The sequence below is a fragment of the Neomonachus schauinslandi genome, chromosome 11 (genome assembly GCF_002201575.2).
Source record: "Neomonachus schauinslandi chromosome 11, ASM220157v2, whole genome shotgun sequence".
Lineage (NCBI taxonomy): Eukaryota > Metazoa > Chordata > Mammalia > Carnivora > Phocidae > Neomonachus > Neomonachus schauinslandi.
In genome coordinates this window covers 48,930,031-48,942,572 of record NC_058413.1, presented here as the reverse complement: position 1 = coordinate 48,942,572, position 12,542 = coordinate 48,930,031, and the positions used below count along the sequence as shown (strand labels likewise).

At 39.5% G+C, this 12,542-nt stretch overlaps 1 protein-coding gene across 1 annotated transcript; it reads right to left on the bottom strand.

The window, feature by feature from the left end:
- Nucleotides 1-9,221: 9,221 nt before the first annotated feature.
- LOC110576454 (MICOS complex subunit MIC10-like) lies at nt 9,222-9,537 on the bottom strand. The gene is given in 4 exon segments (XM_044919763.1): nt 9,222-9,263; nt 9,265-9,291; nt 9,293-9,347; nt 9,416-9,537. Coding segments are annotated over 4 exon segments (246 nt in total).
- Nucleotides 9,538-12,542: the final 3,005 nt, after the last annotated feature.

The following is a 12,542-nucleotide window of genomic DNA, read 5'->3' as shown; positions in this document are numbered from 1 at the left end:
TGGTCAGATGAAAAGTGCTATGGGCACACAACTCATTTCTGAAAACAAGTCTCCATATGTGGGAAAGGAGGGTCCAAATGAATCAGCAGAAGCAAGACATGGCGGTAAGAGGAGCATGAAAATTTTTGGAAATGACAGAGGATCTGGTGTGTCTGCAGTGGAGTGTGGCAAGAGATAAGGCTAGGGAGTTGGGCAAGAGCCAGATCCTGGGGTTTATTTTAATGCTATGACAAAGAATTTGAATATTATCCAGAAGGCAATTGGAAGTTGAAGGCTTTTAAGGAAGGGAGCAATAAGATTAGATGTGTGTTTTAAGCATATCGTTCTGTTAGCAGTGTGGAAAATGAATTGGAGGAGGGGAGAATGGAGGGAGAAAACCCATTAGGAAGCTCTCAAAGAGGTTTAGGTGAGAATTTATGAGGCTTCTACTAGGGCCATAGCAATGGGAAGAATAGTGGAGAGATTCAAAAGCTACTTAGCAAGTAGAATAAACAGACTAGCTGTTTGATTACACTTGGACTGAGAAGAAGCCAGAGCCTAGGATGGCTTGGTGATGGGTATGTCTTGATGATACATTTCTTGAGGCAGGGATTGTAGGAGGGTAATTGGGTTTAACATTTGAATGTAAATGTCCAAATATATCTAATATATACACCACACATCACACATATTTAGCAAAATTGCTCATTAAGGACGTATGAGCTAGATTTACAGATATGGACATCAGCAGCATATGGTTGATGTGTAAAGAAAGAATATAATAATAAATATAATTTCTGCATTTTTAGTATGATCTAGATACTATATTGGCGCTTTGAGGATAAACAAAAAGAGAAGTCTAAAATCTCAGAGATTAGAGCCAGAAGTAAACAAAAGGTGAAGAGAATGTGAGGTCAAAAAAACATGGAGGAGGGAGAGAAGGTAGTTTCAAAGTGTTGAGTAAGCTCATATTCTAGAGATGTCAAATGAATTAAGGAGTAAAAATTATCCTTTGATTTTGATAATTAGGAAGTCGTTGAAACTCTAATTAAAGGGAAGGATAGACAACGGATATGGAAGAGTTTCAATCTCTTTCCTTAGAATTGCATTTGGCTCTGATTAGTCACCTTTTGAACAGGTTTTAGCGGAAGCACTTGAGATTAGGAGGAAGTCTCTGGAAGAAAAGCATGGTTGTGGTTGCTTGTTGTTGGAAGTGAATAAAGCCCACTTCCTAGAGAGGGAGAGAAGGGGTAAAACAAATCCTGCTCTCACAGAACACATTGAAGGGAATGAACAAAGTCACCTCTGTGTTTTGAGAAGCTTACCATACTTCTGCCTAAGAAGGGATGGGCAAGGCTGGGATACCTGAACAGGCTTGAGGAGGGTGACTTGGAGGGAGTAAGGGTAAATATGCTGCATGTGAGGCCCATCATCTATATCCGTCTTCAAGGAGTGAGACACTCATTCTTCCAGTTGTCAGGAAAGTTGACTGCTGTTCGCTCATGGCTGAGTCTTTCCACAGAAATTGTCCTTGTCTAGGGTTATGCTTCCTCCCAGGGGCAGCCTGTATTCAATGACTTCTTGATGCAGGGATATCAGAACCCAGACTCCTTGCCTCCATCCAGGACATCTGTGAAGAACCATCTCAGTTTCAGAGCTCCTGTGAGATTGGCTGAAACCTCAGTGCAACCACATACCACTTTAACCTCTCTTAGTGAAATCCAGTTTGTCCTACTCGTTTATAGGTATTGTTCTCAGGGACAGTCTTTGATAAACATCCAGCATCAAATCTTGGTGGCAAAGATTGTTCCTGGGGAACCCAACCTAATGGAGTGACTATATACGTTATAATCTGCTCTTCGTGTCGCCCAGATTTGGATCCAAGTAGCAAGAACAGAGTTTTGATTTCATTATTTAGAAGACTGATCAAAAGACTCCAAAATGAGAAGTTAACATGACGTAATTCTTGAGCAATAGTTCTCATCTGGGAGCAGAGGTTAGAGATAGGGAGGGTATGTCCTGTGGCTGTGCCCATCTGTGTCCACCTTTTATATTTTTCTTCCCCACACTCACCCCACCACTTCTTTGAGAAAACAGTTTTAATACTGTGGAGCAGTCTGCACTTTGGGTTGGACCTGTTGAGGAGGGTGCGGCATTGCAAATGGAGAGCCTGTCTGTGACACAGGGTAGTCCCTGGAGGAAAGAGGGAAGGGCAGAGGAGAGCAGTTTTGATTTTTGTTTGTTTAAGGGAGGTACTTTACTATATTAATATTCTACATGAAAGAGACCAGTGGAGAGAGAGCTGTTGTGAATCCAGGGGAAAGAAGAAATAATTAATAGAAGGACACTTTGCTTGAAAAGACCCTATCCCACCCAAGCCCTGTAAATTATTCTCCAGTAGTTTCATGTCCACACTCAGAAAGCAAGAACTCTTATCCTGCATCTTTAGAATGAGAGTTTCTATCTCCAAACCCCCAAGCTCCTCAGACTGAAGATTGGTGATATTTGATAGAGACTTCCAGTGCTTTCTCAACCCATTTCTAAATGACTTGGTCACCCTGGCTCTCAGCTGGTGGGGGTCATCATGAGACCAGCAAGTTTCAGTCTCTGGGAGATCTAATAATGACTGTGCTTCCTGCTTACAGCTCTCCTGATGGCCTGGGTGGTTTTGCAGTGGCCATCCTTCACCTTGAATCAAAACCCAAAGGTTAATAAGTCCCTTCACATCTCACAGCTGATATAAGCTATAATTATGGTGAAACAAAACTGGGAATCCAAGTGAATGTTCCAGCCACTGAAGGAACTGTGTGCTCAGGAGCAGTCATGCGGTAAGTCTTCGTTGCAATTAGAAATCAGTCCTGGATGTTGACACCTCCCTCTGAGTTTAAGTGGGAGAATAAACTGGATGAGAGGAAGGGACAGGACATGCAAGAGGAGGAAAAAAATTTTAAAAGATGTCTGACAAATCACAGCTCAAAGGTTGAATTTGTTTGGTTTGTTTTTTGTTTTGGGGTGTTTTTGGTTGGTTGGTTTTTGTTTTTTGGGTTTTTTTTTTTTTTTAAACTGCTTTGGGGGATGAAAGCAAATTTCCCTGGTAAGAAATGATTGCTTTACAGGGCCAGCTTGGGGGCTATTAGCAAGACATGACCTGAGTGCAATGCTCCCCACAGGTCATAAAGATGACTAATACAAGAGCTGATCACAGGGAAAGTGGTTGAGGCTATTATTAACACATTACTCAATTACTTATTAATTACTTTAAAATGGATAGAAATGAGGCAATTAGGAGTTCACAATTCTAATTGGTATTTGAAATCACAGAGGGTGAATTGATGAGCACCAGCTGCTCTGACATTTTGCCTGGTGATCAGCTACTGGGGAAGAGGCTATAGAGCCTACAATCTCTCTTTTCACAGCATGGCCATACTAGGGAGGGCAGATGTTTCCCCTGGGAGAAGAAAAAAGCACTCATACTTCCATTTGATTAGGCAGCCATGAAATCAGGATCTGGCTACAGCATGCAGCCCTGATAGAAAGTAGGAGGAAAGCTGTGTGCATTGGTCTTTCCCACTGTGGACGCTGGAACTAAATCTGCACCAGGAGATGAGGGATTACTGCCAGTATGACCGAGTTCAAAATTAAACTTTGGGGACAAGTGGGTGATTAGCCAGCCAGACACAGTATAAATACCAATACTAAAGCTTACAGAGTCCTCCTGCTTGTTGAGAGTAGATGGGCTAACCACTCAAGACACCCTCCATTCCTCATTCAGGTCTTCAGAAGGCATTTGGTGTCTTTTGATCGTGTGTCCATCAGTTCTGTGATAAGAAGTAAAGATTCTCAAGGAAGTGGCCTCCTCCCACGGATTTTCTGGACTTTTCTTTCTCCAAGGAGATATCTTTATGATGTTAAATATGTCCTAATATTGTATGTATATCTTTCTGTTCTCCTCATAGGCATCTTTAGTCACATCTTTTGAAACAGGAGGGACAATTCTCATCATGTCACAGCTGTGGAGAGTTAGTTTTCTCATGTTTAGTAACTGAGTCAAAATGATAACAGTCTTTCCTGAAAAGTCTGCAGTTGTCTTTTTTTGTTTGTTTGTTTACCAAAAAAAGACTTTAATTTCCATAAGAAAATATAAAAACATGTCAGAAAGGAGGGGAACAGGGCACAAGAGAAGAATGAAAGAGGGAATAAAGAGCCAAACAAAGAAGCAGAAGGGAGTGAGAAGAGAGTGGTGAGAAGAGGTATCTTACCCGAAAATCTCAAGCATATAAAAGCAGGGACACCTCCCTGTCCCTTTCTGTGATAGTTAATTTTATGTGTCAACTTGACCAGGCAATGCTGTGCCCAGACATTTGGTCAAACATTATTTTGGGTGTGTCTGGGGAAGTGTTTCAGGATGAGATTAACATTTGAATTGTTAGACTGAGTAGAGCAGATTGCTCTCCTAATGTAGGTGGTCCTCATCTGATAAGGTGAAAGCCTGAAAAGAACAAAAGGGTGAAGTCACCCTCCTTGACTACTGAGCTGGTCTTCTCCAGCCTTCAGACTCAGATTGAAACATTAGTTCTTGGGTCTTGAGTCTGCTGGCTTTCAGAATAGAACTTACAGTATTGGTTCTCTTGGTTCTCAAACCTTCAGACTCAGACTGGAATTACACATCAGCTCTCCTGGGTATCCAGCTTGCTGACTGCAGATGTTGGGACTTCTCAGCCTCCATAATTGCATGATCTAATACCTAATGATAAATATATTATTATATTGTATTAGGGTTATCCAGAGAAACAGAACCAATAGGACATATATATTCTGACGTGCTTCTTTACAGTGAAATATATGTACAGTGAAATATATGTGATATATATATATATATCTCCTATTGGTTCTATTTCTCTGGGTAATCCTGACTAATATACCATCCCAGACTCTTCCTTCTCTGTGTATTTCAGGGAAGAAGGATTTTGTCTCATATCTACTTCTAGGCTATTTGATGCTGAAGACTTCTTTGTTATCATCTAGCTTCTCGTATCTACTTTCATAAAAGCCTTAGGTGTCTGCCTACTTTGCTCTGGGGCCATCACCTGGAACTTTAGACCTGCCATCCTCCATCATGTTGATCCTGCCACCACCATGCTGGCCTCAATAGAAGGATGATTCAGAGAAAGCTATTTTTCTATTTTAAAGTTTTTATTTAAATTCCAGTTAGTTAACATACAGTGTAATATTAGTTTCAGGTGTTCAATATAGTGATTCAACACTTCCATACAACACCCTGTGCTCATCATAGCAAGTGTCCTCCTTATCCCTGTCACCTATTTCACTCATTGCCCCACCCACCTCCCCTTTGGGAACCATCAATTTGTTCTCTTTTGTCTGGTAATAGTACCCTTCTTCCATTGGGGAAACTGCTCCATTCCCATTACATTTTGTTCTGGTAGGGTATCGTCATGGTGCCCACACCTCATGGCAACAGTAAGTGGTCCAAGGGAGAGACAGTTGGCCCAAACAAGGATATCAAAACCTTTTCTTGGGATTGATATGTGGACACTGAGAAAAAGTGTCTGTCTTTCCACTGGAGTTACTAAACTCAGAGCATGTAAACTTGCAGCTGCTGGCAACCATCTTCCCTAAATGCATAGAAAAAGTCCATCTCTAGTAGGAGAAAATGAGGCCAACAAGAGCAGAATTAAAAATTGAAGAAGAATATGAAAAGGAGGAGGAGAAAAAGGAGGAAGGAGAAGAATCTAATATTTAATTTCCTGGGTCTAGCAATGCCTGAAGGAACTGTTAACCCCTGGAATTCCCAGATATATGAGCCAATGGGCTTCAGTTTTGGTTTAAGGCATTTTGATTTGAGGTCCTTTTATCTCTAAATAACATCAAAGCACATAATCCACAGCATTCTGATTAATACCAAGCTTTTAACATAATCTAAAACATTCTGATTAAAACCAAAAGTGAGGGGTGCCTGGGTGGCTCAGTCACTTAAGTGTCTGCCTTCAGCTCAGGTCATGATCTCAGGGTCCTGGGATCGAGCCCTTCATCGGGCTCCCAGCTCAATGGGGAGTCTGCTTCTCTCTCTCCCCCTCCCCCTGCTTGTGCTCTCTCTCTCTCTCTCTCGCTGACTCTCTCAAATAAAAAAATAAAATCTTAAAAAAGAAGAGGATACCCTTTAGCCCTGGAACCAACAATCCAAACCCAAGGAGGGGAGATGGGGAGGGGGTCAAATAATCATAAATCTTCCAAAAAACCCAATTATCTGCCTCTGCAACATCAAGAAAGTGGCAAAAAGTGGGAAATATAATTGGGATCTGAGATACTTATGGTATCTTGCGGGATTTATGCTTCCTTCCTTGAGACAGGAAGAGAGATCATCTTTTTCTAAGGGTTGGAAATATCCTTAGGGTCTCTTGCCTAGGAGATTGTGGTTTTTTTCCTAAGAAATTTTAAAGATATGGCAAAACAAGAAGAATAATATAACAAATATCTAGTCTCCCACAACCCAGAATTAATGGTAGTTAATTGCTTACAGACATAGGTAATTTATATATAGCTCAATTTTTTTATTCACTGTATAATATTTCACAACATGATTATCAACCTAACAAGTTTTGTCTGTTTCCTTTGGGGTTTTTTGTTTGTTTTTTAAAGATTTATTTATTTATTTGAGAGAGAGAGAGAGAGAGAGAACCAGCAGGAGAGGCAGAGGAAGAGGAAGAGAATCCCAAGCAGACTCCCTGTGGAGCACAGAGCCCAACGAGGGGCTCCATCCCACAACTACGAGATCATGACCCAAACTGAAATCAAGAGTCGGATGCTCAACCAGCTGATCCACCTCGGTGCCCCTTGTCTGTTCCCTTTGTAATAGACATTTAGGATGTCAGATTTAATAGATCAAAACCAATAGATTAATTACTGTCATTATATGTTTTGTGGTGCATATGTGTGAGAATTTTTTTCTAGTTTGTACATCCAGAGTGGATCATAAAGTTTACATAGCTGCTACCAATTTCTCTCTGAAGTTGTTATGCCAATTCCTATTCTTACCAGTAATGTAGGACAATTCCATTTCCCCCAAATCTTTGCAAATAATTGACATTGTAGGACTTTTTAATTTATGCCTATTTGATGACAGAAAAATGGCACTCTGTTATTGCTTTACTTGCTTTTATTTTGCAAAAACTAAATAAGGCTGAACATCTTTTTGCATGTTTATTTCCAATCATATTTCTTCTTCTATGAATTTTATTATGGTGACTATTTTTCTGTGTTTTTTCTTCTTGAACTGCTGGAGATCTTTATACATATCCTGCATATGAATGCTTTGTTTGGGTAGTGTTTGTAGAATATAGGCTTTGACCCAATCTCTGTTTGAATTCACTCACACTAAGCAGTAAGTTACTTACCTGTTCTGTGCTTCAGTTTTCTTATCTGTAAACTGGAGAGAATGGTAGTTCTTCTCCCATGGTGCTTTCGGGAGGATTGAATTAATAGCTAAGGAAAGGATTTAGAGTAGTGTTCCATAACTTGTCAGAATGGAGAGGACAGAAAACATGAGAAAAACAAAAGAGCTCACATCCTTTTCAATTCTTTTACAGCAGCAGAAATAAAACAACCATTAGTAGGTCAATACATTATCCTGGTTCACAGTTTATAGTATTCTTGTTGGTTCCTCAATTTTCACATGCCTCTTCTTTTCCTGCCCTCATTTTGTGTGCTATTTGAGCTTGTACACGTGTGCAAACTTAACACAAATAGCACATGTTCATGAGAATTTATGAGATGATCTCTCCTTTGGCTCCCAAAGCTTCTTGAAAATACCTGGAACATAGATCTTAGCTCACACTACTGTAATATTTTCTACACCTCTGCTCACCCTGGTAAGGGGGTTAAGACCAACGACTGCCTCATTCATCTCCATCTCCCCAGGGGCTAGGATCATTACTGCCACTTGGAAGGGATCCTCTAAGTGACCAATGACTGCCTGACAGAAGGTGTTTCCAACTGGGAGAAAAATAATGCTTTAAAATTCTGGCCCAGCCAATCAGTGAGTTATAGGGCAGTAGCTTTACCGAAAGTTAATTTTGGAATCATTTATTAAATATATTTTGAATTAATTGTTCAGTTTCACTTGAGAAATCTAGTACACATATATAAATGCATACACAGCACTTATGCATTAGTGCATCATGCACACACACACACTATATTGTAGAAATGTCAGCAAAATCTTAGGGGGAAAATGGAGCTCACTGTAGCTCTTCTGGAGCTCATCTTACTGTTTATTTAAAAGAAACAATTCATTCCTTTTGGGCCTCAGCACAGAACTCTGCTAAACTGAGCTCCTGGGCTGGGAACACATCAGAGAGAAAGGAAGGTGTCATTTGGCAATTTGGCTGCTGCTGATTGACACAGTCATCTTTCAGGAAGAAAGTTAGCTCATTAGAGCAAAAGGATAGCAAGTTAAGAGAATTGGTTGCTAGCTTTTCTTTGCAGTAAAACAAGCTAATATTCTTTCTTTCTTTCTTTCTCTCTCTCTCTCTTTCTCTTTTTTTTTTTGCTGAGTATGAGAAAATACAACCTATTTATTCTGAGTGAGATAATACTCAGAAAGGAGAGGCTGAAAACCAGAAATACAAGTCTTGAGAGGCACAGGGACTGTAAGGTCACTGGGGGAAGGAATCATGCCTGTTTTGTTCACCCTTTGCATGGACACTGAGGACCTGACACAGTCGACTGGCCCCAGTAGACCCTTGGTAAATATTGGTTAAATCAGTGTATGAATGAATGTCTCCTCGTTTTAGGAGTATCGCCTTATCCTTCTCCTCCAAATGCTTTAATTATAAAAATATAACGTTCTCCATATTGTCCAAATTACCAAATAAAGAAAGAGAATAAAAGAAAACACATTCGTAATCCACCCATAAAGATAAAATTAGGTTTTGAATATTCTCCTGTAGCGTTTTTATGTCTGCACCAGTGTTGGTATTTGTTTTTGTTTTTGTTTTGGCTGCCTACTTTTAATTTATTTCTCTTAAGACCACCTCCTTGCAATTTCCAGAGACAAAATACAAAACAGGAAATGGACTTCATTTCAAATACATAAACAGTGTACTGGAGTTTCAAGTATTACCGATAACATTGTTACAGAAGAATGTCAGCTTACTCTAGGGCTTACTCCTGAGGAATAAACATGATTTCTCTTTTCCTCCCACTCGGACGCTCTCAGGTATAAGTCACTGTTCCTGCTCCCTGACAAATTTTCCATGTAGAAGATAATGGAGCCTGGAAATCATGCCAACACTTGGGAGTAGGCCATTCCCAATCCCATGCCAGAACCAAAGACTATTGGCCACATTTTTCTAGCTAAGTGAGAAAACAGAAAGAAGCTAAGTGAGAAAACAAGTCGTAATGCAAAACCAGTACCTACTTCACGACTGCATCTGCTGTGTGCCGGTCCCACTTCCTGCTGAGCTCTGAATCTGGTATGTTCCCCACACGTGTTGCTATTTGTATGTGTGTGTGCACGGATGTACGCAGACTTATGGCCATGGTATATAAACAGTTTTGTAGTCTAGTTTTTTATTTGCCTTGTGAATGTTTTCAAATGTTATTTTCTTAAAGAATATGATTTATAATTGCTGAAATATTACTAATCTTTCAACATTTAATGATTCATTTCTATTGTTAGATAATTAAACCTTTTAAATAGCACCTATTTTTTTTTCATTTTTGTAAATTAACATATAATGTATTATTTATTTCAGGGGTACAGATCTGTGATTCATCAGTCTTACACAATTCATAGCACTCACCATAGCACATACCCTCCCCAGTGTCCATCACCCAGCCACCCTATCCCTCCCACCCCCTCCACTCCAGCAACCCTCAGTTTGTTTCCTGAGATTAAGAGTCTCTTATGGTTTGTCTCCCTCTCTGGTTTAGTCTTGTTTCATTTTTTCCTCCTTTCCCCTATATCCTCTGCCTTGTTTTTCAAATTCCACATTATCAGTGAGATCATATGATAATTGTCTTTCTCTGAACACCTATTTTAATAGCATCAATTCCAGGGGCGCCTGGGTGGCTCAGTTGGTTAAGCATCTGCCTTCAGCTCGGGTCACGATCCCAGAGTCCTGGGATCGAGTCCCACATCAGGCTCCTGGCTCAGCCGGGAGTCTGCTTCTGCTTCTCCCTCTCCCTCCCACTACCCCCACTTGTGTGTTCTCTCTCTCTCTGTCAAATAAATAAATAAAATCTTTAAAAAAAACTTGGTAATCTTAAAAAAAATAATAATAACATGAACTACAATTAATAAGGTTACTTAAGTCAGAGGATGTTAATAAACTACTTTGGTATACTTTTTCCAAATTATTTTCCAGACAGGATTTTAATGCTAGTGTAACCCTCACTAACACTGAGCATTATAGCTTTTTAAAAATTTTTTCAAATTTGGAATAGGGGAAAACATTGTTTCATTGTTATTTTAACCAATTTTTTTTTATAACTAAAAGATCAAATGTTTTTTCACATTTTTTGCTGCTTATGCCTCTTTGGTGAACTATCTGTCCATGTCTTTTACTCATTAGTATCTCTTGAGGTAGCAGTATTTCTCCTTGAGTTGGCAGTAAGTTTATTTTATTTACTTATTTTAAAAATTTTTATTTAAATTCCATTTAGTTAGCACACAGTGTAATATTAGTTTGAGGTGTACAATATAGTGATTCAACACTTCCATAGAATACCCAGTGCACATTACAACAAGAGCACTCCTTAATCCCCATCACCTGTTTCACCCATCCCCCCCCACTCACCTCCCTTCTGCTGACCAACAGTTTGTTCTACAATTAAGAGTCTGTTTCCTGGTTTGCTTCTCTCTCTTTTTTCCCCCTTGTTCATCTATTTTGTTTTTTAAATCCCACATATGAGTGAAATCATATGGCATTTGTCTTTCTCTGACTGACTTATTTCACTTAGCATAATACCCTCTACTTCCATCCATGTCATTTCAAATTGCAAGATTTCATTCTTTCTGACTGCTGAGTAATATTTCATTGTGTATATATACCACATCTTCTATATCCATTCATCACTCGATGAACATTTGGGCTCTTTCCATAGTTTGACTATTATAAATAATGCTGTTATAAACATTGGGGAACAAGTATACTTTGAATTAGTATTTTTGTGTTCTTTGAGTAAATACCTAGTAGTGTAATTGCTGGATTGTAGAATAGTTCTATTTTTTTAAATTTTATTTTATTATGTTATGTTATGTTAGTCATCATTAGTTTTTGAAGTAGTGTTCCATGATTCATTGTTTGCATATAACACCCAGTGCTCCATGCAATACATGCCCTCCTTAATACCCATCACCAGGCTAACCCATCTCCCCAACCCCCTCCCCTCTAAAACCCTCAGTTTGTTTGTCAGAGTCCATAGTGTCTCATGGTTCGTCTACCCTTCCGATTCCCCCCCTTCATTTACCCTTCCTACTATTTTTTTTAAACATATAATGTATTATTTGTTTCACAGGTCTGTGATTCATCAGTCTTACACAATTCACAGTGCTTCCCATAGCACATACCCTCCCCAATGTCCATCACCCAGCCACCCCACCCTCCCACCCCCCTCCACTCCAGCAACCCTCAGTTTGTTTCTTGAGATTAAGAGTCTTTTATGGTTTGTCTCCCTCTCTGGTTTCATCTTGTTTCATTTTTTCCTCCCTTCCCCTATGATCCTCTGTCTTCTTTCTCAAATTACTCATATCAGTGAGATCATATGATACTTGTCTTTCTCTGATTAACTTATTTCGCTTAGCATAATACCCTCTAGTTCCATCCACGTCATAGCAAATGGCAAGATTTCGTTTTTGTTTTTTTTTTTTTGATGGCTGCATAATATTTCATTGTGTGTGTGTGTGTGTGTGTGTATGTGTATATATATATAACACATCTTCTTTATCCATTCATCTGTTGATGGAAATCTAGGCTCTTTCCATAGTTTGGCTATTGTGGACATTGCTGCTATAAACATTGGGGTGCATGTGCCCCTTCGGATCCCTACATTTGTATCTTTGGGGTAAATACCCAGTAGTCCAATTGCTGGTTTGTAGGGTAGCTCTACTTTCTTTTTTTTCTTTTTTTTTTTCCCCCTTCTCACAAGAATTTATTGTCACCATCCATAGCTTCTCCTTCCCCACCCTTCCCCCCTCTATGCTGCTGGCTCCCTTGGTTCTTTTTTTTTTTATTATGTTAATCACCATACATTACATCATTAGTTTTTGATGTAGTGTTCCATGATTCATTGTTTGCGTATAACATAGGGTAGCTCTATTTTCAACTTTTTGAGGAACTTCCATACTGTTTTCCAGAGTGGCTGCACCAGTTTGCATTCCCACCAACAGTGTAGGAGGGTTCCCCTTTCTCCACATCCCTGTCAACATCTGTCGTTTCCTGACTTGTTACATTTTAGCCATTCTGACTGGTGTGAGGTGGTATCTCATTGAGGTTTTGATTTGGATTTCCCTGATGAGGAGTGATGTTGAACACTTTTTCATG